Source organism: Hemitrygon akajei, chromosome 12 (genome assembly GCF_048418815.1).
Source record: "Hemitrygon akajei chromosome 12, sHemAka1.3, whole genome shotgun sequence".
Lineage (NCBI taxonomy): Eukaryota > Metazoa > Chordata > Chondrichthyes > Myliobatiformes > Dasyatidae > Hemitrygon > Hemitrygon akajei.
The window spans coordinates 34371526-34398446 of NC_133135.1; the positions used below are offsets into that span (position 1 = coordinate 34371526).

A 26921-nucleotide genomic window follows, 5' to 3' on the forward strand; every position below is an offset into this window, starting at 1 on the left:
ACGGTGTCTCTTTAATACCCTATTTTGAGCTGCAAGGTTTGATTTGGGCTTTATCCGATTTGGCATGGTTTTAACATGAAGAAAGGACTGTCACTAAGGACTATGCATTGGTTTCTTCTACCAGGGTTGAAATGGACAGATCTGTCTCATGCAGACTGATGAGGACAAAATCAAAATTATTCTTGTCTGTTCACTTGCTACCTTCTGCAAATGCAAACTGGCAGTTTGTGTTTCAAGGCTCAGTCATCTTAGTCAAGGTGGTAGCTAGTCTCCAAATTAGAGTGCATTCCGTGTTTCACTGATTTTAATGTTTTAGAAATGGAGGAGCTTCACAAAATTTGATTCAGTGAATGGCATTGCTGTATCTATATGTGGGACAATTCTCCCTATTTAGACACTGCTGATATTTTAAAGAATTGTGCAAGGTTTTCTAAGGTGGGAGCGACTGTCATCAACTTATTGCCTATATTTTAAGGAAAATACCTTAAGCATGTCAAACTACTTTTGAATGGATGCTGAATTTAAGAGCTAACAATGTTATTCTGGTTTGGATGAAGGAAATGTATTTTGTTTTTCCATTAATTCATTTTTGATATGGCATCTTTTTTTCATAGGGATGATACAAGATGCAGGTATAACTGAGCTGAATACTGAGAAATCTTGTGTAAGAGTCGAATGGCTGGAGGACTCCATTAGCAAAGCCAAAGATGTAAGTCTTCTGCCAAAAGTTTTTTTTTTTGCAGTGAGATAGCAGTATTGTTCATTTCTGATATTTTTCCATGTCATATAATGTAGGCCACGGAGACTGATGCAGACTATTGGTTTAACTTGTATGGCTTTCCCTAGTTTCCTGAGAGTGTTGACTTGATATAATGCTCGTGGTCCTTGCAGATAAGTAGACCAAGTATTTTATAGACTCTGCCTGCACTTTGTTCTGAGAGTTGTGCAGTCAGATTGAGAAAGATGGCAGTATCCTTCATATTCACTGGGAGACAGTATTCCAGCAAGCCTTTTAATATATGGGACAGCCTCTATTAATTCTTGGCAATTATCCTTAATTTCCTGGTAGCCTGGATGTAGACTTGAACCTCTTATCTCTGAGCAGTTGTACTGCTCATCCCAGCATGCTCAACACTAACCTTCACAAGCAGCATCTCCAAACTATAGAACATAGAGTACAGCACAGGAATAGGCCATTTGGCCCACAGTGTTGTGCTATACCAGTTAAAAAGCAAATCAAAAACTTCCAATCACTAATCCCTCCTACCTACACTATGACGATATCCCTCCATCTTCTTGCATCCATGTGCTTATCCAAACCCCTCTAATGTATTTGTCTTTGCACCCAGGCAACACATTCCAGACATTCACGACTCTTGAGTAAGAAAAAACACAACTTCCCCTTCAGATTCCCTTGAACCTACCCCCTCTGAGTGCCCTCTGGTATTAGACATTTCAACACTGAGAAACAGATACACACTGTCTACTCTATCTATGCTTCTCAAATCTAAACCTGTCAGATCTCCGTCAGCCTCTGGTGCTCCAGTGAAAACAACCCAAGTTTGTCCAGCCTCTTGTGATAGCACGTGCTCTCTAACCAAGCAGCATCCTAGTGAACCTTTTCTGCACCCTCTGCAAAACCTCAACATCCTCCCTATTTGTGGGGTGCCCAGAACTTTACACAATATTCCAGATGTGGCCTAACAAGAGTTTTTATAAAGTTGCACGATAACCATCTGACCTTTGAACTCAATGCCTCACTCAACTAGCAAAAGCAAGCATTCCATAAGCCGCCTTAACCACGAAATCAACCTGTATAGCCACTTTCAACGAGTTGTGAACTTGGATCACAGGATCTCTCTGCTTAGCAACATGGTTAAAGACCTTGCCCTTAAAATGTACTACCTTGCATTTGCCCTCCCAAGGTGCAACAACTGAAATTTACCTGGGTTAAACTCCATCTGCTGTTTCTCAGCCTATATCTGCAACTAATCTACAGTGGTGCTTGAAAGTTTGTGAACCCTGTAGAATTTTCTCTATTTCTGCGTAGTATGATCTAAAATGCAATTAGATTCTCGCGAAAGTCCTAAAGCTAGATAAAGAAAAAGCAATTAAATAAATAACACAACACAAAAAGCATCACGCTTGTTCATAATATGAAAAATGATCCAATATTGCATGTATTTGTTGGGAAAAGTATGTGAACCTCTGGGGTAATGCCTTCTACAAAAGCTATTTGGAGTCAGGTGTTTCAATCAATGAGATGAGATTGGAGGTGTGGGTTGTAGAGGGGCCCTGCCCTATGGAAAATACACAGTCAGGTTACTGACAGAGCCTGCTCTTCTCAAGAAAGATCTGCTTATGTGCCTCCATACCTCGATCAAAACAACTTTCAGAAAACCTTAGAAGAACTGTAGAGATGCATCAAGCTGGAAAAGGCTACAAAAGCATTTTTAAGGACCTGAGAGTTCATCAGTAAGAGAAATTGTCTGTAAATGGAAGAAAATTAGTACTGTTGCTACTCTTCTTAGGTGTGTGCGTCCTACAAAGATCACACCAAGAGCACAATGTGCAATGTTGAAGGAGGTTAAAAAGAACCCAGATGTAACAGCAAAAGACCTGAAAAATCTCCAGAATCTGGTAAAGTCTCTGTTCATGTGTCCCTATATATAAGAATGATGTTCATCGAAGGACACCAGAGGAAACTGCATCTCTCCAAAAAGAAAAACATTTCTGCATATCTCAAGTTTGCAAAAGACCACCTGGATGTTCTACTACACTTTTGAGACGATGTTTTGTGGACACCATAGAACCACAAAACACTGCAGCACAGAAAACAGGCCATTCGGCCCTTATAGTCTGTGCCAAAACGATTCTGCTAGTCCCATTGAACTGCACCCAGTCCATAACCCTCCAGACCTCTCCCATCCATGTATCTATTCAATTTATTTTTAAAACTAACCATATAACCATATAACAATCACAGCACGGAAACAGGCCATCTCGGCCCTCCTAGTCCGTGCCAAACTCTTAATCTCACCTAGTCCCACCTACCCGCACTCAGCCCGTAATCCTCCACTCCTTTCCTGTCCATATACCTATCCAATTTTACCTTAAATGACACAACTGAACTGGCCTCTACTTCTTCTACAGGAAGCTCATTCCACACAGCTATCACTCTCTGAGTAAAGAAATACCCCCTCGTGTTTCCCTTAAACTTTTGCTCCCTAACTCTCAAATCATGTCCTCTCGTTTGAATCTCCCCTACTCTCAATGGAAACAGCCTATTCACTTCAACTCTATCTATCCCTCTCAACATTTTAAATACCTCGATCAAATCCCCCCTCAACCTTCTACGCTCCAATGAATAGAGACCTAACTTGTTCAACCTTTCTCTGTAACTTAAGTGCTGAAACCCAGGTAACATCCTAGTAAATCATTTCTGCACTCTCTCTAATTTATTGATATCTTTCCTATAATTCGGTGACCAGAACTGTACACAATATTCCAAATTTGGCCTTACCAATGCCTTGTACAATTTTAACATTACATCCCAACTTCTGTACTCAATGCTCTGATTTATAAAGGCCAGCGTTCCAAAAGCCTTCTTCACCACCCTATCTACATGAGACTCCATCTTCAGGGAACTATGCACTGTTATTCCTAGATCTCTCTGTTCCACTGCATTCCTCAATGCCCTACCATTTACCCTGTATGTTCTATTTGGATTATTCCTGCCAAAATGTAGAACCTCACACTTCTCAGCATTAAACTCCATCTGCCAACGTTCAGCCCATTCTTCTAACCGGCATAAATCTCCCTGCAAGCTTCGAAAACCCACCTCATTATCCACAACACCTCCTACCTTAGTATCATCGGCATACTTACTAATCCAATTTACCACCCCATCATCCAGATCATTTATGTATATTACAAACAACATTGGGCCCAAAACAGATCCCTGAGGCACCCTGCTAGTCACCGGCCTCCATCCCGATAAACAATTATCCACCACTACTCTCTGGCATTTTCCATCTAGCCACTGTTGAATCCATTTTATTACTCCAGCATTAATACCTAACGACTGAACCTTCTTAACTAACCTTCCATGTGGAACTTTGTCAAAGGCCTTGCTGAAGTCCATATAGACTACATCCACTGCCTTACCCTCATCAACATTCCTCGTAACTTCTTCAAAAAATTCAATAAGGTTTGTCAAACATGACCTTCCACGCACAAATCCATGCTGGCCACTCCTAATCAGATCCTGTCTATCTAGATAATTATAAATACTATCTCTAAGAATACTTTCCATTAATTTACCCTCCACTGATGTCAAACTGACAGGTCTATAATTGCTAGGCTTACTTCTAGAACCCTTTTTAAACAATGGAACCACATGAGCAATACGCCAATCCTCCGGCACAATCCCCGTTTCTAACGACATCTGAAAGATCTCCGTCAGAGCTCCTGCTATCTCTACACAAACTTCCCTCAAGGTCCTGGGGAATATCCTGTCAGGACCCGGAGATTTATCCACTTTTAAATTTCTTAAAAGCGCCATTACTTCCACCTCTTTAATTGTCATAGGTTCCATAACTTCCTTACTTGTTTCCCACACCTTACACAATTCAATATCCTTCTCCTTAGTGAATACCGAAGAGAAGAAATCATTCAAAATCTCTCCCATCTCCCTCGGCTCCACACATAGCTGACCACCCTGATTCTCTAAGGGACCAATTTTATCCCTCACTATCCTCTTGCTTTTAATATAACTGTAGAAACCTTTCGGATTTACTTCCACCTGATTTGCCAAACCAAACTCGTATCTTCTTTTAGCTTTTCTAATCTCTTTCTTAAGATTCCTTTTACATTCTTTATATTCCTCGAGCAATTCCTTTACTCCATGCTGCCTATATCTATTGTAGACATCCCTCTTTTTCTGAACCAAGTTTCTAATTTCCCTTGAAAACCATGGCGCTTTCAAACCTTTAACCTTAAGAGTGAGCCCACATTTACCATGTCTGATGGCAGCTCATTCCACACTCCCACCACTCTGAGTGAAGAAGTTCCCCCTAAACCTTTCCCCTTTCACCCTAAAGCCATATCCTCTCGTATTTATCTCTCCTAATCTAAGTGGAAAGAGCCTACTCGCATTTACTCTGTCTGTACCCCTCATAATTCTGTAAACCTCTATCAAATCTCCCCTCATTCTTCTATGCTCCAAGGAGTAAAGTCCTAACCTGTTCAACTCCCTGTAACTCAACTCCTGAAGACCCAGCAACATCCCAGTAAATCTTCTCTGCACTCTTTCAATCTTACTGTTATCCTTTCTATAGTTAAGTGACCAGAACTGCACACAATACTCCAAATTGGGCCTCACCAATGTCTTATACAACCTCACCATAACATCCCGACTCCTATACTCAGTACTTTGATTTATGAATTTCAAGATACCAAAAGCCACCTTTACAACCCTATCTACCTGTGACATCACTTTCAGGGAATTATATATCTGAACTCCCAGATAACTTTGTTCCTCCACGGTCCTCAGTGCCCTACCATTTACTGTGTATGTCCTACCTTGATTTGTCCTTCCAAAATGCAACACCTCACACTTGTCGGCATTAAATTCCATCTGCCATTTTCTGGCCCATTTTTCCAGTTGGTCTAGATCCCTCTGCAAGCTTTGAAAGCCTTCCTCACTGTCCATAACACCTCCAATCTTAGTGTCATCAGCAAACTTGCTGATCCAATTTACCACATTATCATCTAGATCATTGATATAGACAACAAACAACAATGATTCCAGCACAGATCCCTGAGGCACACCACTAGTCACAAGCCTCCAGTCTGAGAAACAGTCATCCACTAAAACTCAAAGTACACTGCCGATGCTGTGGTCAAATCAAGAAGTACAAAAAGGCTGGATGAACTCAGCAGGTCGGGCAGCATCTGTTGAAAGAAGCAGTCAATGTTTCGGGTCGAGACCCTTCGTCAGGACTAAAGATGGAGGGGACAGGGGCCCTATAAAGAAAGTGGAGGGAGGGTGGAAAACCAATCAGAGGAAAGATCAAGGGGTGGGGGAGGGGAAGCAGGGAGGGGATAGGCAGCTAGAAGAGAAGACAGAGTGAAGGTGGGATGCAAAAAGGGAGAGGGAGGGAATTACCAGAAGTTGGAGAATTCGATGTTCATACCAAGGGGCTGGAGACTACCCAGGCGGTATATGAGATGTTGTTCCTCCAACCGAAATTTGGCCTCCTCTTGGCATTATGTATGGACATATCCGAATGGGAATTTGAAGGAGAGTTGAAGTGAGTGGCAACTGAGAGATCTTGTCTGTTGTGGTGGACGGAGTGTAGGTGCTCGACGAAGCAGCCCCCCAATCTGCATCGGGTTTCATCGATGTAGAGGAGGCCGCACCAGGAGCACCAGATGCAATAGATTACCCCAACAGACTCACAAGTGAAGTGTTGCCCCACCTGGAAGGACTGTTTGGGGCCCTGAATGGTGGTAAGAGATGAGGTGTAGGGACAGGTGTAGCACTCACGCTTGCAGGGATAAGTGCCAGGTGGGAGCTCTGTGGGGACGGACGTGTGGACCAGGCAGTCACAGAGGGAACGATCCCTGCGAAAAGCAGAGAGGGGTAGAGAGGGAAAGATGTCCTTAGTGGTGGGGAATTCTCCAACTTCCGGTAATTCCCTCCCTCTCCCTTCCCCCATCCCACCTTCACTGTCTCCTCTTCTAGCTGCCTGTCACCTCTCATGACTCTGCCTTCTTCTACTATCCATAGTGCTTTCCCCTTAGATTCCTTCTTCACCTCTCTTGCCTATCCCCTTCCTGCTTCCCCTCTCCCACCCCTTGATCTTTCCTCTGATTGGTTTTCCACCCTCCCCCCACCTTCTTTATAGGGCCCCTGCCCCTTCCTTCTTTAGTCCTGATGAAGGGTCTCGACCTGAAACGTTGACTGCTTCTTTCAACGGATGCTGCCCGACCTGCTGAGTTCATCCAGCTTTTTTGTACATCCACCAAAACTCTGTCTTCTCCTACACAGCCAATTTCAAATCCAGTTTACAACCTCTCCATGGATACCTAGTGTGTGAACCTTCTGAAATAACTTCCCATGTGGGACCTTGTCAAAGGCCTTACTAAAGTCCATGTAGACAACATCCACAGCCTTTCCTTCATCTACTTTCTTGGTAACCTCCTCGAAAAACTCTACAAGGTTCATTAAACAAAGCCATGCTGACTATCCTTAATCAGCCCTTGGCTGTCCAAATACTTGTATATCCGATCTCTCAGAACACCTTCCAATAACTGACCTACTACTGATGTCAGGCTCACCAGCCTGTAATCACCTGGTTTACTTTTGGAGCCTTTTTTAAACAACGGAACAACATGAGCTACCCTCCAATCCTCTGGCACCGCACCCGTGGCTAAGGACATTTTAAATATTTTTGCCAGGGCCCCTGCAATTTCTACACTAGTCTCTCTCAAGGTCCGAGGAAATATCATGTCAGGCCCGGGGGATTTATCTACCTTTATTCTCTGTAAGGCAGCAAGAACTTCCTCCTCTTTAATCTCTATATGTTCCATGACACTACTGCTAGTTTCCCTTCCTTCCATATATGCAATGCCAGTTTCCTGAGTAAATACTGATGCAAAAAAACTGTTAAGATCTCCCCCATCTCTTGAGGCTCCACACATAGAAGACCACTCTGATCTTCTAGGGGACCAATTTTGTCCCTTACTATCCTTTTACTCCTAATATACTTGTAGAAACCCTTTGGGTTTACCTTCACATTATCTGTCAAAGAAACCTCATGTCTTTTTGCCTTCCTGATTTCCTTCTTTAGTACTTTCTTACATTTTCTATACTCTTCAAGTACCTCATTTGTTCCTTGTTACCTATACCTGCTATACACCTCTCTCTTTTTCTTAACCAGATCGCCAATATTCCTTGAAAACCAAGGTTCCTTATGCCTGTTAACTTTGCCTTTAATCCTGGCAGGAACATGCAAACTCTGCACTCTCAAAATTTCGCCTTTGAAGGCCTTCCACTTACTGAACACATCCTTGCCAAAGAACAACTTATCCCAATCTGATCTTCCTAGATCCTTTCTCATTTCCACAAAATTGCCCTTCTCCAGTTTAGAATCTCATGAGACAAAAGTTGAACTTTTTTAGCAAAAATGCACATTGCTGTGTTTGGAGGAAAGAGAGCACTGCACACCAACACCAAAACCTCATCCCAACTGTAAAACATGGTGGAAGGAGCATCATGGTTTGCGGCTGCTTTGCTTCCTCAGGGCCTGGGCAGTTTGCAATTGCTGAGGCAACAATTAATTCAGAATTGTGCAGGAGAATGTCAGGGTAGCAGTCTGTCACCTGAAGCTTAATAGAAGTTGGATAATGCAACAAGATAATGATCTGAAAGACTAGAGTCAAGCAACATCAGAATAGTTTTTAAAAAAGAACATTCGTGTTTTGGAATAGCTGTGAGTCCTGACCTTTATCCTATAGGAATGGTGTGGAAGGACATGAAGCAAACAGTGCATGCAAGGAAGCCCACCAACATTCCAGAGTTGAAGCAGTTTTGTAGGGAGGAATGGCCTAAAATTCCTCCAAGCCAACATGCAAGACTGATCAACAGTCCAGATATTTACGGTTGAAGTTATTGCTATACGGGAGTTGGGGGTTCACACCAGTCATTGAAAACAAAGGATCACATTATTTTTCCAACAACTACATTGGATCAATAAATAAATATAGTGTTTTGTGTTATTTATTTAATTGAGTTCTCTATACCTTGTTTTAGGGCATGCGTGAAGATCTGATCACATTTTAAGGTCATTTATGCAGAAACAGAAAATTCAACGGGGTTCAAAAACGTTCTAGCATCACTGTATATTGTGCTGTATTCTTTTGCTAGTCTTCTATACTATCCACATCTTGACCAATATTGGTATCATCCACAAATTCACTAACCCACCCATCTACATTTTCATCCAGGTCATTTATGTACATTACATACAGCAGAGGTTCCAGCACAGATCCCTGATCCCATCACATTACAGCCCTCCAGCTCGAACAAGTTCTTTCAACCACTACCCTCTAATTCGCCACTGATCTCATGTATCTTCATCTTCTGAATTAGCCTCCCTTGAGAACTTTGTCAAGCAAGGGCCTTACTAAAATTTATGCGGACAACATCCACTGTCCAACCATCATTAATCTCTCTCGTCACCTTGTTTTTAAAGAAACTTAAGTCAAGTTGGTAAGACACGACCTGCTCCACACAAAGCCATGCTTATCCCTTGTTTTTCTTTCAATTAGTTTTATGTTTTGGAGTTACAAAACATAACAGGAAGAGCTGGAATTTGATAATGCTTTTGGGTATTTTTTGCTTTCTCCACCCACCCACTTCCATTGAGTTATGGCATGGTAGGAAAAGGATTAGGATTGCTTTGAATATTGATGATATAGGGGCAAGCATTAAGGCATTTACTGATAACTTGTGTTCTCAGTATTACGTGTTGTTACTATTTATTATTTTATTTGTCCAGTTTGTCTTTTACACGTTGGTTCTTGGTCAGTCTTGTGTGCAATTTTTCATTGATTCTATTGTATTTCTTTTATTGTGAATACATGCAAGAAAATGAATCTTAGGTTAGTATATGGTAACATGCAGTACATACTTTGTTAATAAATTTACTTTAAACTCTAGTCTTGGGATAAAGACATTTGTACTGTTCAACTCCATAAGCAATGGCCAAATTATATATGTGGTCAGTACTTATACAAAGGTTTTATATTGATTTAAGTGAGCTCTGAATATATTTCTTTTACCTTCAGATTGACATTGAAAGCTTACTATTGTTAAATCCTAACTTAGTAGAAAAGATGCCACCTCCAAGTGTACCAAGAAGGAACACCCGGGTAAGTTTTAAATTCTTAGCTCTTGGGAAATATGTTTATTTTAGTTGCTGTGATCTCCTTATTTTGAGTGGTATCTCATTTTTCCATAATGATATACTGTAAGTGGAGAAAAGTGTTGCTTATGAACAGGTGTAGGTCGATCGATTCTGGAGTTATTTTGTGATTGAAACAGTAAAACTGATAATCAACATCTACGTCACCAGTTAATGTTTGCTGTGTTCCCAATTTACTCGCTAGAAACCCAGTTCTTGTGCTCCCTATTGACTCTGGCACCAAAGAATCAAGCATGTCAGGTTGACATTTTTACTTTTATGCCCTTAAATCCATTTATCAATCTTCAGTAATATACTTAAAAAGAATCTATCTGAATTATGAGCTACTATAAGTATACTTGAATTTTTTTTAATTTACAGCATCAGCTAGCTCAGAAAGATTTTCTTTCGACTGAAAAAAGCTGAGTATCCAAAATTGGTTGGTGCAAATGAGACCGATAACAAAAAAACCTTGTTTTTCTTAGTAGAAGTGTACATAACAAGAGAGTACAGGTTTAAGGTCAAGTGTGGGTAATTTAGAGAAAATTATGAATATTTTTTCCCACCCAGGCCTGACGTCTTTGTATGGTAACACGCTGCATGGCTGTTCTCATAGACACTTTGGCATTACATAACTGCATCCCCATTTCAGATTATCCTTTTGACTCAGAATTGGGTTATGCTATAACTTTTTCAGACAAGCTGACTTGGATATTGTTTTAATTTATTCCTGCAGCATTAAATTTCTAGTGGTGCAATTTTTGGTGTACAAGACAATGCCAGCGAAACTAGCTTTTGTGGGCTAATTCCAGTTTGGAAATTAAAAATAAATTCTAGCTAATCGATTTTGGGATTTTAAAGTGTTACGTATCCCGTAACTGGGTCACTTACCAGCAAAGATAGGGAGGTCCATTGAAGTCTGATGGTACTATTTTTAATCGTATTTATTGATAAAAATACACAAAAATAATATCAATGCAAACATACAGATAATATACGTCATCAATACTAAATCTAAAAGCGCGGGTATAATAATAATCAACAAGAAATAGCTCTATCGTTGTCTAGGGGATAATGTATTGTCCGATGGAAATATAAAAGTCACTCAAGTTCATTCAGGCTGCAGCTTTTGGTTAGAGAGAGAGACGGATTTTTAGAACTTGCCAGTTTTTCCTTTTTGTGATGTCGATCCTTCGAAATGTCGTTGGGGCTGGTTTCTCCTTTTAGCTAAAGCCGTTCTTCCGTGGTGAGGCCCACCAATTCCGAGGCAAATGGAAAAGGACGCACGTGGGCTCTCCACCGGCTGTCGCTATTACGCTGTCACTGGATTTCTAGCGTTTCTCCTGGTGCGTCTAAAGGGGTTGTTCCCCAGACCCTCTTTTATCCTTACTCACGGGGTCTCAGATGTCAATCAGGTTGGGATGAGGCCATCCCTCAACCAGCCCACTATTGGTCATTCCCTGAGGGCTTCGATGAATAGCACAGTACTCAATACACAATTCCGTCTCTAAGGGACGATGGCCGTTTCCCGTGGCTTTGTATCGCTGAGGGGCCAGGACATTCCAAACCCCTTGTGGATTCTGCGTGCCTCTCTCTCATTTCCTGGGTCTCCTGACCTGAATTAATAGCAATCTTGCGATTCTCAAAAAGGAGGGGGCTACTTTGTACCCTTCGGCCCCTCAGAGTTGGGGCACAGGCGTAACAAAAGAAAATTGGAATAAATCTACAATATATTTGTTGGGAGGAAAAAGAAAAAGAATAGGTAACTTCGTGGACATTTTCGGGGGGCGGGGGTGGCAAAATATTTCATTGAAAACAACAGCTCTTCATGTGTTTTGCATATCTAGCAGGTATGAAGAAGTGTTTCCTGATATCTTAATTTGATTATTTGGGGATTGCTACTGTACATTAAAAAAATAGTGCAGTAAATTTTCCAAGTGTCCCATCATGACCGCTCAAAGTAGTTCACTTAATTTCTTTGCATTATTTTTTGTGTTTTGGAAAAGAGTAGTTTTTCTTGCAAGTTAAGTTAGTTTAATTATTTACAATAGTCATGAGCAGTCTTTTTTTCATTCTAATTGAAACGGATTCTTGAATGTGTCATTAATGTGTGCTGCAAATGTAGAATAGTTATTTGAAAGGTATCTTTTAAAAAAGGTAGATATAAGATTTTACTTGCCCTTCCAGTTACCACAACTGATTATCTCTTTTAGGTCCCAAGACGTGAATCAGCTCTGCCAATCCCAAGGAATGGGATTGCAAAGGACAGTGAGTTGAAATTTATGGTACTTTAAATTCAAATGTGCAGTATGTTTTGCTTTATCATTTAGGAGCTAGAGAGAGACCTCGAAGATATTTCATCTCATGATCAAATGGTTTTCTAACATCCTATAACAGAACAAATTGACATGATCTATGAAAGGAAGTGGCCTAAAGTTCTACAATGCATTGAAATTTTTTTACATCAAAAAGAATTCCTTTATCTGATAACTGCCTCTTTTAAAATCCGGTGAAATTGTTTCAAAGGTGCGTTTAATGTCAGAGAAATGTGTGCAATATACATCCTGAAATGCTTTTTCTTTGCAACCATCCCTGAAAACAGGGGAGTGCCCCCAAAGTCCTCCCCCCAGCTCCCCTCTCCAGCAGAATAAAGCATTGGCACCCACCACTGAGCACTCAAGCATACAGCAAAGACACAGACTTGCAGTTACCCCAAAGACTACTCAACCACCCAGTATTCGACATACCACAGGCTCGCTCTCACTAATAAGGGAGAAAGAGATGTCTCCGTTTCACAGTGAGGGGGGGACGTAACAAACAATTTGCTGGTTTATGATTTTAAAAGTCCGTTCTGAGCTCTGTGCCAAAGATCTCTGGTCTCTGGGCACGTGGCCAGAGATCTTCCGACTCCCGGGACATGCCAATCTCCTGCTGGGACACCAATCTTTGATCCGCCTGTCTCTAGAGCCACGAGATCCCGGGCCTCCAAAGTCGAGCTAAACTCTTAGGCTGCATCCTTGGCATGTCGGATAACAGCCAGTCATGAAACCCCGAGAGCGGGTCCCATTCCCGTAAAGAAATCAGTAACTCCAGGTCAGGGTCTTTAAAAGAACCCTGAAAGGGAAATATAGAGATATTAAAGATGGATATAGAGCTGTTTCCGAAGATGCAAGCAAAGGAGTTGCCATTTAGTGCTGTCATAACTAAGCTCCACCCTCTTTGTATACAAGACGTTAAGGAAATTAACAGAAAGTAGTGACAATAGTGAGCTTTCAATCAATATTAATTGCTCCTTTCATTTAATTATCTTTTACAAAAAGCTATTTAACAAACTTAAAGTGCCAAGATTGGAGAAAGGAGGAAATTTCTGCAATATTATCCTGGTCTGTCATTTTATAAAATAGATAGTAACCTCAGCTTCGCATTCCTCATTATTCTCAATGACATTTCATCCAAGTTTATCAAGAATCCAAAGCAACACACACAAAATGCTGGAGAACTTACCAGGCCGGGCAGTATCTATCGAAAATAGTAAACAGTCAATGTTTCAGCCCGACACCCTTCATCAGGGCTGTTATTTGTTACAATATTTTTATGGCTGATTGGCGAATCCCTTTTACTGGACTTGACTGCTATTATTCAAGCATGACATTTCCACGTTGATTGAAATGTTGATTAGTTCCCCAGTAATCAAATAGTCTGATAATTGTAGTCTCGAGTTTTATGTACTGAGGTGTTTTTGTTTGAGAATGACTGATAGATGAAGAATTGTACTCTTGCCAGAAGTTGGCAATCTCAGGCAGGAAAAGGCATGAGGGGAAAAAAGCATTGACCTTAGAATAGACAGATTCTGTATCAAGTATAATAGTGGTGTTTCCGAAAATGCTCCTTTGGTTTTGGTAGCTATCACTGCAATTGGCAGCTTTAAATTTAGCACGTTTCTGTCATTGGGAAATAAAGATGTCAGATTTGAGTGGTATGATTAAATATTTCCATCTGAATTTCAAACTTTGCCTGAAAGATCTCCATTTCCAAGAACATTCAGACTTCATATTGCTGGAATTTTGTATCTTTGCTATCCTGCCTGATAATAGCAGTAGCTTTTGGAGAATCAACAATGAGTTTATTGGATCTTTTGTACGCTTTGAATTGATTTCATTGTTGTGTTTGAAGCGATGTTAAATATTTCAGGTTTCCCCAATGAAATGAGATCTCGTACATTTAAATATAAATTGAAGTGCATTTGACTCATTTGTCTGTAACCAATTGAGTTAGTGGAAGAGGTGAGAGAGTTGGTGAATTAATTTTGTGTGGAATCTAATAGACCTTGTTTATCTTTTCATGTGATGAATACTCTAGAACCTGTATTTGATGGTGATGAAGGTAACACTAATGTTACTGTTTACTAAACTGCACTTAATTCACGTCTTTATCTTTAACTTTAAGGGAGTACAGTACATGCAGTCCCCGAGTTACGAACGTCCGACTTATGGACAACTCGTACTTACAAACTGAGGGAGGAGAACACCGTCCACCATTTTAAGTTGGATCAAAACGCCGTCCGCCATTTTAAGTCGTTGCCGTTAACACTGTTGAGTGTGTAACTTTGTAATTGGCTTAAATACTTCTTAGCAAGATTCACCCTGACCCCCCCCCCCTTTCCAGTCAGCACTGCCCCCACTTGTCCCATTTAAGCTTTCTCAGTGCGGGTGGAGTTTAGGACCCTGAGCAGCACAAGACCCGCTGCCCGCGGCTGCTGCTGCATTTTTTTTTATTAAGTGCGATTGTGAACAATAGCCAGATCAGAAATGCTGATCAAGTCAACTAGTTCCTAAAGAGAACTCTGATAGGCCAATCAGACAGTTCACTGCTGCTTAGTGATTGACATAAAATCCGTAGTTTTCTGTTCCATTGACGGAAAACGACGCAATTGAAAATAAAGTGGAAATAATAAAGCAATTGGAAAGAGTGAAACGTCTTTGGTCCTTGGAAAAGCGTTAGGCTACAGTCGGTCGACGATAAGAACAATTTTAAAGGATAAAATGAGAATAATGGAACATGTGAAAGGCCCTGCCCTGATGAAAGCTACAATTATTACTAAGCAACACAGTGGTTTAATTATTGGAATACATACGTTTCTTAAGTGTTTTATATGCATAGAAAGGTGAAATATATACTAAGACAAACGTTTGACTAACTGACACCAAATAATACCGGATGTCCCTGTTCCGACTTGCATACAAATCCGACTTAAAGACAGACTCAGGGACAGAACTCGTTCGTAACCCGGGGACTGCCTGCATATGCAATTTTTGAGGTATTGCTTCCTTTTAAAATTTTAAACTACACAAATTTCTGCTAGTTTGAAGACCTGACCATTTCACTTCTAGTTGACAGCAGACTTAATTATTTGTTTGAATTTTAAGTATTGGGTACCGATCTATCCCTGAGAGCTAGTGCTTAATGAGTTATAATTCATTTTCCTCCTCATTATTCAGTTCCTACTTCCGAGATGTAGGCTTCCTTTTGTTTTGGCCAGTGGTGCTTTCAGTTGAGAGAGTGTGCTATAACAGTCCACTAGAAAACCGACACTGGCATCACCAAGTCTTTCTTTAAAGTTCAATATTTTATTCCATGTATAAAATTGCATTCAATATTGTTGTATTGGTTGAATTTCTGCTGTTGAAGTGAAATGATCAGATTGCATGAATATCAAGCACATAAAACTCCACATAATGATGGGGCAGTTTGTTGGTGCTATTGGCATATTAATGGTAATTGCCAAAGGTGATGGCTGGGTTACAATGGGATTTAGGTAACAAAAGTACAGGTTTGGTCTCCAGGGTTCTGGTGCAGCATTAGGTATGAAAAGGAAATTGGGTCATTAATCAAATTGGTTTTAGCTGTTTTTTTCCCTTTTTTTTAAAAAAAAACATGTAAGATTGCTGTAGTTTCAAAATGACAATTAGGTTGGAATCTAGGCTCACAGATGCTTTGTTGGATATAACTTGGATTGATCACTAACTTTATGGAAAATCATTGATATATTGTATTGTCCCTTGGGGTAAATGTGATTACTTACTTGCTGTTTGTTTAAAACATGGTATATTTTCCAAGTATCACGTCGGACTCGTTCACGAGCACAAGCTACACTGGAAGCACAAATTATGCCTAACTTGAGATCAGCTGAAGTAGACCCTGTAAATTGCAAGAACATCGCTGCAGGTAAGACATCAACCAGTTTGTTTAGATTATAAATGCATACTCATACTGTTGTTGTTGAATGCCATCGAGTCGCTGTTGACTCATGGTGACCCTATGGATAGTGTAGTTGGCAAAATACGAAAGTAGATTGCCAGACCTTTCTTCCACACAAATGCTGCTGCTGCCCAGGTTGGCACCCAACCGGATTCAAACTTGAGATCATCTGCCTCGAAGTCCGGTGCTGATGCCATTGCACCATCGGCTGGCCCAAATACTGTAGTCCTCAATTAATTGATTTACATTGATTAGTTGTTCTCAGGTCTGTTTATAGTCTTTCAGATTGATACCAGAGCCCCAGATTTGTCACAGCCTGAATAATATTTAATGAGAAGGCCTTGACCAGAACTCCTAATATTTTCATTACAACAAAGAAATGTTGCTTGGTTAAGTTTATCAAGCTGTCCCAAAAATGATGAGTTTGTGGAGCTGGGTTACTTGGTTGTACACTTCAGTTTTATGACTTTTGTCCAGAATTTATTAGCAGTCACCAACATCATCCCATGTAACATCAGCAGTCTCCACTTTAAAGTAGAAATCCAACTGCCAATTGTTTTATTCTTTTTCAATCAATCGAGCTAGGTCTGATGCTTTACCAGAAACAGTCTGACCAGCTGGGTGAATCGTATTGGGTTAGTCCATATAAGCCACTATAATGTGTATGTAACATGCTATTCATTATAAATTACTATTCATTGCATATTTAGACAGACATAAGGTAAAGACTTTTATTTCTAATGTATATGAAGGATGTAAATAATAAAGTCAATTCAATTCAGTTCAATGTAACTTGCACCACCTGATCGAAGTTCCATTTGACTGCTCAATGTGCTACATTTACATGTTCTGTGGATCACTAAGTAAATGCCACTTTTTTAAAATTATCAGTGTGTAATTTGAGATTTTGATTTGCCCTTGTGCTAACTTTTTAACTGGTTCATGTTACTGGTAAAATCCTAGATTAATAAAATACTTTGCAGGAAGAAAACCTACTTGTATAAAAGAAACTGAAAAGATTAAGAGACAGCGAGAAAATAGACTAACTCAGCTTCAAGAAATAAGAGAAAAGCGTATACAGGTAGGACCCCATTCAGATATGCAAACATGGTGCAAATTGAATAAATACCACTTTATTGGAATATAAAACCAACTTCAAAGTTTGATACTTTAACCAGAAAAATGCCATTCCTTTCCAGGATTTTGACCTAATATTGGTTCAGTTTTCCCTTCTTGCACTTTCATTTCACCACTTGAGATTTCTATTTTTTGTGTGAATTGCGCAAACTACATTTTAAAATGTTTTTTCCCGTCTGTGTTGGTTACAAGCAGGATTTTGTTTAAAACTTTTTAACAATTAAGTATCTAATGTTTTAATTATTATAGGAATATGACACCAGCAATCCAAACTGGGAGTTCATGAAAATGATTGCAGAATTTAGAGCAACACTAGACAGTTATCCTCACCTTTCTTCTTCAGATCCTGTGAGTAATGATCTTGTATCATATTGATTGATTTAGATTTAATGGCTATTGATGAAGGAATGGTGCTTACCACTAACCATTCGGAAACCTGATCTCAAAAGTCTGGTTGTAGATTTACATTGCAATAAATTACAGTATGCAGCTGTGAAATAGCTGAAATACATCCTGATCTGTGCATCAAAATTTCCCTAAAAGGAAAGACTAAACATTACCTTGGATGTTACTTCCGAGCTGACCATAACTTAGTGATCCTGACAGTTATTGGGATCTGTGATTTGGGCCTATTTCAAAAAAAAAAAGTAATGAAAACCACAAGAAACAAGATTTGGAGTGCTCTTTTCATGTTTGCCTTTTCAATTCTTTCAGGTTGAGTTACACAAAATCTGTGTCTGTGTCCGGAAGCGACCCCTCAGCAATAAAGGTTTGTTCAGCACTGAATAGGAAATTTTCAGACCTTTTAAAAGACAGTGTTGCTCTATAGGCTTTGAAGTGCTTGTAATCTTTTTGTTAGCACTTTTTTTACTTGCTTGAGACAGAAGGAATTTACAACTTTTATAGATCTAAGAATTTGTAGACATCTATAGAAGTCAGAAATATGACCCTGTGGTATGTTGCATCCACTTTCTCTCAGAAATTGCCCAATACTAATCTTGCACTTTATTGCGATTTGGATTCCAGGAAGCTATGAGAAAGACATAAATGACTTTAGTCTAATTAAGTGCATATGCATAGATAGAGTATAACGTGGACAAATGTAGTGATTATTTATTTTGGTAGTAAGAATAGAAAATAGAAATTCAGAAAATGTGGATGACCTTTCAGCTGAATCTGAAAAGTACTGTGCAAATACAGCAGCTATGGAAATAAATACCAATTGGCTTTTGTAAGAAGGCAGTTGAAGTACAGGAGTAAAGAAGTCCTGCTTCAAGTGAAATTTTTAATACAGTTCTGGTCCCCTTGCCTTGTGACAATGCATCTGAGATTCCTTGGGTTGATTCCTAGACTAAAGAACTATCACTGAGTAGAGCAGCAGACCAACAGCACAGGAGATCTGCAGATGCTGGAAATCCAGAGCAACACACACAAAATGCTGGAGGAACTCAGTAGGTCAGGCAACATTTATAAAAATGAATAAACAGTCAGCGTATAGGGCTGAGACCCTTCATCAGGACTAGGTAGATTCTGAGTGTGGATAGAGCAGATCTTTATTCTCATCCATTAGAATCAAAGTGATGTTGAGGTATGGAAGGACAAGAGGTAATGAGCAACAGGACAAATGCAGGAACATTATTTCTATAACTGATGAGAAGACATTTGTATGATCTGAGCATAAGGTATCAAGACACTTTAGGGTTGAGAGTTTTCTTCATTTGGGTTTTGAATCTTCAGCATTTTCTATCCCACAGAGCTATGTTTGATCAGTGCTTAAATCTGATTAGTTCAGAGAATAAAGGCCAATGTATTCCCTTTCTCCCAAAAAAATTCAAAGTGGAAAATCAATGATATAATAATAAATCTTGTCAATGGGCAGAAGCAACTTGAAGAGTTATCTGGTCCACTCACTGCTGCTTCTGTGTCTTTAGTTTTGTCTTGTATTCTTAATCACCCATGGATCTAGTTTCTGACAGCTATTAATTAATGATTCATTAGGGGGTGGTGGGGAACAAAAGGCCATTCTCAGCACATAGCATTTTTTAGAGAAAATAGAGATGCACCTCATTGAATATTTTCTGAATTTACTTTTATTCCTGCTGCATTACCTCTTGCCTCAGACAGATGGCACTATTTTTTTTTAAACTGTATTCAACTTAACATCACACATGCTGTAGATTAGAAAGTTGGAATTAAAACTTAGTTTGAGTATCCATTTAATATAAAGCATATTACTTCCTGGCCAGTGAGGCGGGTATGGTAGGTGATTGTGATTGTGATCTTAATTATCATTCAAACTTTGTCTAATTTAACGCTTGTCTAGTTTAATGGTCCAGGTGAAGGGTGAACATCATTGTTGTTGTTGTTTGGAGTTATTTTCTATAAGTGATATTTAGGCAGATGTACCACTTTGTCAAAATAGTCATGCTATTAAGCTAATGTTTTAAACTAGGGTACAGTTATCTCAAACTACATGGAATTTTATAAGCCGTATCGTTTTTCTTCCATTGAATTCTGTTCAAAAAGTAACAATATTGTTTTTGTTTAACAGCAAAGTATTTGATCAAGACATTGTGCAAGAAGAGATTTCAAGTTAATCATATTAGGTTATGCTTACATTTGTACAAGAGAAAATAACTTGACCTTGCAGAGTTTAACTAACCTTTATTTAATTATCTTTTTAAGGTTTGACTTGATTTTTGTTTACTTCCACAGAAAAATTGAAAAAAGAGATTGATGTTATCACAGTTTCAAGTAAAAATGTTGTCCTTGTGCATGAGACAAAGATGAAAGTTGATCTCACCAAGTACTTGGATAACCAGCCCTTCAGATTTGACTATGCCTTTGATGAATCAGTAACAAACGAAGAAGTTTACAGGTAGTCTAAATTTTGTTTTGAAGTTGCTCATTTTGAACAATACTTATACCACCCTTTCAGTGAATGGGTGATCATTGAAGATATTTTCACTGATGGGGTGTGTGTAAAATGAATAAGATACTGACTATACTGTGGTAGAAGTGAGTCTTGAACCATGAAGGTCTTTATCTTATGACCTCCCATCTGCCCCCCCTTCAATTATAATTTCTTTAAATTTTGTATCACTATTTTAAATGTGATTTGAACCTAGGTTTTGTAGCTATATTGCTAAACTTTCCCTTCTACTATGGTAATTTTGCATAATTCTTCAAATTAAAATGTGATTGATATAAAAGTATTTAAAGTTTTTAAAAGATTTGCTGGTTTGACGTTATGGCATATGGTGCTGAAACTTTTAATTTTGCATAAACTGAGCACTTATTCCAGATGCTTATTTCAAATGCGTTGAGACTTTCCTCTTTTATCAAATTATTTACTTTGTTCTTTTGCTACTCTAACCATTATTGAAAGTAATCTGACAAACCAAAATGTGCAATTTAATCAAAGAAAGAACCACTACATAATTGTTTCCGATTGAATGCAATTGCAGCGTTTTTAAATGATGAATACTGTTAGCAGAGGAACAAAATTTGTTCGGGACCGAAATAAATGGGGAATATTGAGTTTGTGCACTTTCATTAGGAAGAAAAGGGTAGGCTAAAGTGTAATCTGTGGAGTATGAGTTAAGAGGCACTATGGAATCTATGTGTACAAATTATTAACTCAAGAACTACAGATTTATAAAGTCAAAGAATGCAGTAGGGCTAAATTCTTGAACTAAAACTAGTTGTTTGTATGTCATGTTCATTAGGCGGTATTTAAAAATATAGTACAGCTGAAATTTAACAAATTTAAGTGTTGTGATGTGGATCTTGATATTCCTTAGAATGGTAAAGATCAGAATACATACATTTAAGAGTGATATGTATAGAAAAGAATCCAATAGGAAGTTGTTGATATTAGCTTGCTATGAAATGTATTGCAGTTATTTGGGTCTTATGTTGTCATATAAATTGGTAGAGTTTAATGGCTGTTCTGTAATGCAATATTTGGGTACTACAATCTATTTGGTTCTTGATCTACCTGTCAGGTTTGGGAAAGTTTATTTTAGCATTAGTTGTTTTAAGAAAATCTGGGTTATACTTGAAATGATGTAGCCATAGTGGTCTGCTTGCATATGAAGCTGTATATAAGTACTGAACTGCCTGTGTCTGAATCCCAATATATCAGGTCTATCGGGTTTGGGGGTGGGTAGACAGGCTTTGGTTTTGACCCGTTTAAGTGGTGGCCCCAATTAACAAGTTTCATGGAAATGGTTAAAAAGGTATAAAAATAATAAACTGACAAATTATGTATTTAAATGAATTACAGAACAAATTGAAACTCTACCAATAATACTGCAGTACTATAACACTGTATTAGTTCCTAATACTAACCAGACGAATTCATCTGCGTCGTTTCTTTTGACTGTAAATGAACAAAATCAGTGCAGACACCTTGTGTATATAATGAACTGCCTTCAGACAATGCTGTTGATTGCATTCTCCAAACTTCATTTTCATTGCAACATTCAAGGTGATTGTTGAAACCTTCACATTCTTCTTAATTTCTGACATGAAGTAGTGAACTCATTTCATTTTCACTCCCAGCTATTTCTGACATCTGCAAGACTAAATGCTTGAAACCACAGTGAGCAAAACCATTCATAATTGTGTTACTGCTTATTTGCTGCCAACTTAGTGACAAAAATCACTGCTTTTTGAACACAAACACAGGCAACTGATGCTAATTAAAAACTGTTCACTCGAAGCACAGTGAAATGCGTAATGGTCACACAAACACATGTGACTGACGCTAGTTAGAAACTGTTCAGCAGCAGTCCCAAATAAACAAAGGAAATCACAGCTATTTTCTCAATTAGTTTTTCTTTAATATTTGTCCCAAATAAGCAGCTGCTCTGATTAACTGATGGCCCAATTAACCAGAATCCACTGTAGTTTGATTCTGCAATAAGGTCTTCAAGTTTTTCATCCTATTCAAATAGCCCCTTGAATTTGGACTAAGTTGTGTATGCTAATAAAATGCACTGTTTTAATTTTAATTATTTTTAATCACAGGTTCACAGCAAAGCCTTTAGTACAAACCATCTTTGAGAGAGGAATGGCTACCTGCTTTGCATATGGGCAGACTGGAAGTGGCAAAACTCATGTAAGATACTATGCATGTCGTCTACTCTAACATGGAATCCTTTCCGTCATTTGCCTTTTTAATTTTACTGTAGACTTGCATGGAGTTGCTGGACTGTAGACATGCCTCCGGATGTTGCCACCCCTCAGTTAGAAATGCCACCAGTTAATGATTAGAGATGGGAGTCTTCTCTGCAGCTGCTTCGTTTGCCCTTTTGTGGAAAATAGGTTAAATCCACCTTGGAGCATTGTCTGTTGTTTTCACTGCACAGTTACTTCTGATCTGCATTTGGAACGATGTTGGAAAGCTGGGTCTGAGCACTAAACATTTTAAAGGAAGTAATTTAGAAGATTGGAAATTGGAGCATGAGCCTGAAAACACAAGGTTGTGCAGCTTCTGGCCTGGATCGTGCTAGATTTGACTCTTACCCTACCCCACCCCAAACTCTCCTTTGCTACTGCCATCTCATTTAAGTGTTTCACAAAAATATTAAACCTTGAGCAGCAGATACCAAGATTCTCACCCACCCAAACAAAAATGCCCTGGTCACCCTTGTGGCCTTTTTTTTACATTTTGTAATAATTGGAGACTTTAAGGCAGTTCAAATATATATTAAAAAGGAAGCAAAAGAAAACTGTTTGCTTTTGCTTAGATTTTCCAGTAAGTCTGGCAATCATTACTCTGAATATGTATTTCCAGCAGCAGAGCAGGAGGTGCACTTCCACAAAACAGTGGTGTTAGAGATTCTGGAGAGAGGAGCACTAGTTAGACCTTAACTGACCTAAGGATGTTTCTCTCTGACCTGCTTCAAGGCTTAAATGAAGAATTAGAGGTGACTTGTTAGTGATGTACAAGATGACGGAAGGCATAGATTGAGTGTATAGCCAGATACTTTACCCCCCCCCCCCCCCCCCAGGCAAAAATGGATAATACCAGAGGGCATAAGTTTAAGGTGATTGGAGGAAAGCATGTGGGGGGAGGGGAGTGTCAGGTACATTCTTTACACAGTTGTCTCAGGTGCTGGCAGAGACAGTTGCCAAAGCCAGTTCCTTTATATTCCATATATGATCTGACTGCCAGCTATTAAAATTATCTAAATAATTAAAATATTTATGCAAGCTTCTGATATTTGCAAAATAGCCTAAAGTGATTCAAGCTCAATTTCTTTAAAAAATGCAGCACCAGTGGTGAGGACCAAGAGGGTCAAGGGTGACAGAGGACCACTTTACAGCACTGCTTTGAGTCAGTAGACTGGACAATATTCAGGGATTTCTCTTCAAATCTGAATGAATACACCAGTTGTCACTGAGACTGGTGATAATGTGTGCACCTTCTAGAACATACTGGACATACTCAAACTAAGAGCTGCGGATGAACCAAAAGATTCATAGTTTGCTGAGGGCGGCATGGTAGCGTAGTAATTAGCACAGCGCTTTACAGTACAGGCGACCCCGGATCAATTCCCACCACTGCCTGTAAGGAGTTTGGACATTCAGCCCATGACCACATGGGTTTCCTCCAGGTGCTCCAGTTTCATCCCACAGTCCAAAGACATACTGGTTGGTATGTTAATTGGTCACTGTAAATTGTCCCATGGTTAGGCTAGGATTAAGTAGGCAGATTTCTGGGCGGTGTGGCTCAGAGGGCCTATTCCACACTGTATCTCATTAAATAAACAAATATGTGGTATTCAAAACCAGTGAACCAAAACTAAGCAAGAAGTCCAAGTATGAGCTACAGAAGAGTGAAAAAACAATTTTGATTGAAGTTAGAGACAGAATCAGCTGAGGCAGGGTTTGCAGACCATTACGTCCTACAAGGTGAAACCTAGTAACATGGATGGCTGTGATGCTTCACTTCCAGTTAAGCTCAACACCTTTTGTACATGCTTTGAAAGAGAGAATAAACGTACATTTGTGCAAATCCCTGCAGCATCTGGTGACCCTGGGATCTCTGACTCAGAACATCTCAAGAGGGTGAACCCTCCCAAGGTTTCAGGCCCTGATGGTGTACCTGATAGGACACTGAAAACCTGTGCCAACCAAGTGATGGGACTGTTCAAGGATATCTTCAAACTCTTACTGCTGCAGTCAGAGGTTTCCCACCTGTTTCAAAAGGGCAGCAATTATACCAGTGCCCAGGGTGAGCTGCCTCTATGACTATCGTGCATTTGCACTCACATCTACTGTGATGAAGTGCTTTGGCAGGTTGGTCATGGCCAGAATCAACTCTTAAGACCTGGACCCGCTGCAATTTGTCTATTGCCATGATAGCTCGGCAACAAGTGCAATTTCACTGGTTCTCCTCTGGGCCTTTGATCACCTGGACAATAGCAATACCTATATCAGGCTGTTGTTTATTGAATACAACTCAGCATTCAGCACCATCATACCCTCAATTCTAATCAACAAGTTCCTAAACTTCTCAAAACATCTCATCCTCACTGACAATCAACACGAGTACACCTCAAAGATGCATGCGTAGCTCACTGCTCTGCTCTCTGCATGCATGACTGTGTGGCTGGGCACAGCTCAAATGCCATCTATAAAATTGCTAATGGCACAACTGTTGGTGGCATAATTTCAGATGGTGACAAGCAGGCATACATGAGTGAGCTAGATCAACTGATTGAGTGGTATCATAACACCATTGTAATCAATGCCATTGAGACTAAGGAATCGATTGTGGACTTTAGGAAGGGAAAGTGAGGGAACGCACATCAGTCCTCATCGAGTGGAAGAGGTAAACAGTTTCAGGTTCCTGGTGTCAACATCAGTGATGGCCTATCCTGGACTTAACACAATGATGCATTTACAAAGAAGGCATTCAATGGCTATATTTCATTAGGAGTCTGAGGAGAGTTTGTATGTCACCAAAGATTCTCTCAAATTTCTACAGATGTCCTGTAGAGAGTATTTTAACTGGTTGCATCACCATCTGGTGTGGAGGGGCTACTACACATGATGGTGGAAAAACTGCAGAGAACTGTAAATTCAGCCAGCTCTAAAATGGATATTGGCCTCCATAGAATCAAGAACACCTTCAAAAGGTGATGCCTCAACAAGGGGCATCCATCATCAAGCAACCCCATCACCCAGGATATGCCCTCTTCTCATTGCTATCAAGTAAGGGGGTAGAGACGCCTGAAGACACACACTCAATGTCTCTGGAACAACTTCTTTCCCTCTACCATCCGATTTCTGAATGGAAAATGAGTTCACAATCACTACCTCACTATTTTTCTCTTATTTAATTTACATTTTATATATACTTGTTGTAATTTGTAGCTTTTTAATGCATTGCAACAACAATTTTTCATGATATGTGCCAGTGATATTAAACCTTGCTCTGATCCTAATTCTGTTATTTAACTAGATAATAAATTCCATTAGAATGGAATCCTATTAAATGGTGAGCCCCAACCAATTGTATATAAAAATAGGGTGATGATGGAGAAAACAAGGGGTTGTCACTTGTATGCTTTTATGTAGGTGTTGTAATGAATTGGAACAGCAAGCCTTGATTCTTCAGCTAATTTAGCAATTATTCAGTGAAAACAAAACAAAATGTTTCAACATTTCCATCCTTTTTATGTAGACAATGGGAGGTAACTTCTCTGGAAAAAATCAAGACTGCTCCAAAGGAATCTATGCTCTTGCAAGTAAGAAATAGACAAAAATTATTGTAAAATGTAATTGTTTAATCGTCAAATTATAAAGTTCAACTTTTCTTCTTCAGGTCAAGATGTATTTTTGCTGCTTGAACAACCCCGATACAAGGATCTTAATCTGAAAGTATTTGTAAGCTTTTTTGAAATCTATAGTGGTAAGGTGAGTTTACACTTTGTAAATCAACATTTAAAGAAATTTTTTATTGAAATACATATATGTCACCTTATACAACTCTGAGATTAATTTTCATGCAGACAATCACAATAAATACAAAAAAAACAATAGAATCAATGTAAGAGCACACCCAACAGGGCAGAGAAGGAAGCAATGTGCCAAAAAAACTGCAAATGCAAAAAAGGAGAGGGGATAAAATTTTATTTATTTTTTATAATTGAGAACATAAAATGAAGAGTCCTTGAAAGTGAGTCCAGTTTAGTAGGAATAATTCGGTCATGGGGCGAATGAGTGGGGATGTTGTTTCCATTGGTAGGTGAGAATAGAACTAGGGGACATTGCCTCAAGATTCAGGGGAGAAGATTTAGGACGGAGATGAGGAGAAACTGTTTTTCCCAGAGAGTGGTGAATCTGTGAAATTCTCTGCCCAGGGAAGCAGTTGAGGCTTTTTCACTAAACATATTTAAGAAACAGATAAGTTTTTACATAGTAGGGGAATTATGGGTTATGGGGGAAAGGCAGGTAGTTGGAGCTGAGTTTACAGACAGATCAGCCATGATCTTATTAAATGGCGGGGCAGGCTTGATGGGCCGGATGGCCTACTCC

At 39.3% G+C, this 26921-nt stretch overlaps 1 protein-coding gene across 2 annotated transcripts in view; it reads left to right on the top strand.

Moving 5' to 3' along the window:
• The window catches only part of kif2c (kinesin family member 2C), a 75855-nt gene that overhangs the window by 23941 nt on the left and 24993 nt on the right, over positions 1-26921 (top strand). For both annotated transcript variants that reach the window (XM_073062885.1, XM_073062886.1), the window contains exons 2-12: positions 615-709; positions 9856-9939; positions 12185-12239; positions 16089-16196; positions 17213-17310; positions 17616-17714; positions 18081-18135; positions 20082-20244; positions 22401-22491; positions 26068-26131; positions 26209-26300. In XM_073062885.1, coding sequence (XP_072918986.1) covers positions 615-709; positions 9856-9939; positions 12185-12239; positions 16089-16196; positions 17213-17310; positions 17616-17714; positions 18081-18135; positions 20082-20244; positions 22401-22491; positions 26068-26131; positions 26209-26300 — 1004 coding nt within the window. The remainder of the gene's footprint in view (positions 1-614; positions 710-9855; positions 9940-12184; positions 12240-16088; positions 16197-17212; positions 17311-17615; positions 17715-18080; positions 18136-20081; positions 20245-22400; positions 22492-26067; positions 26132-26208; positions 26301-26921) is intronic.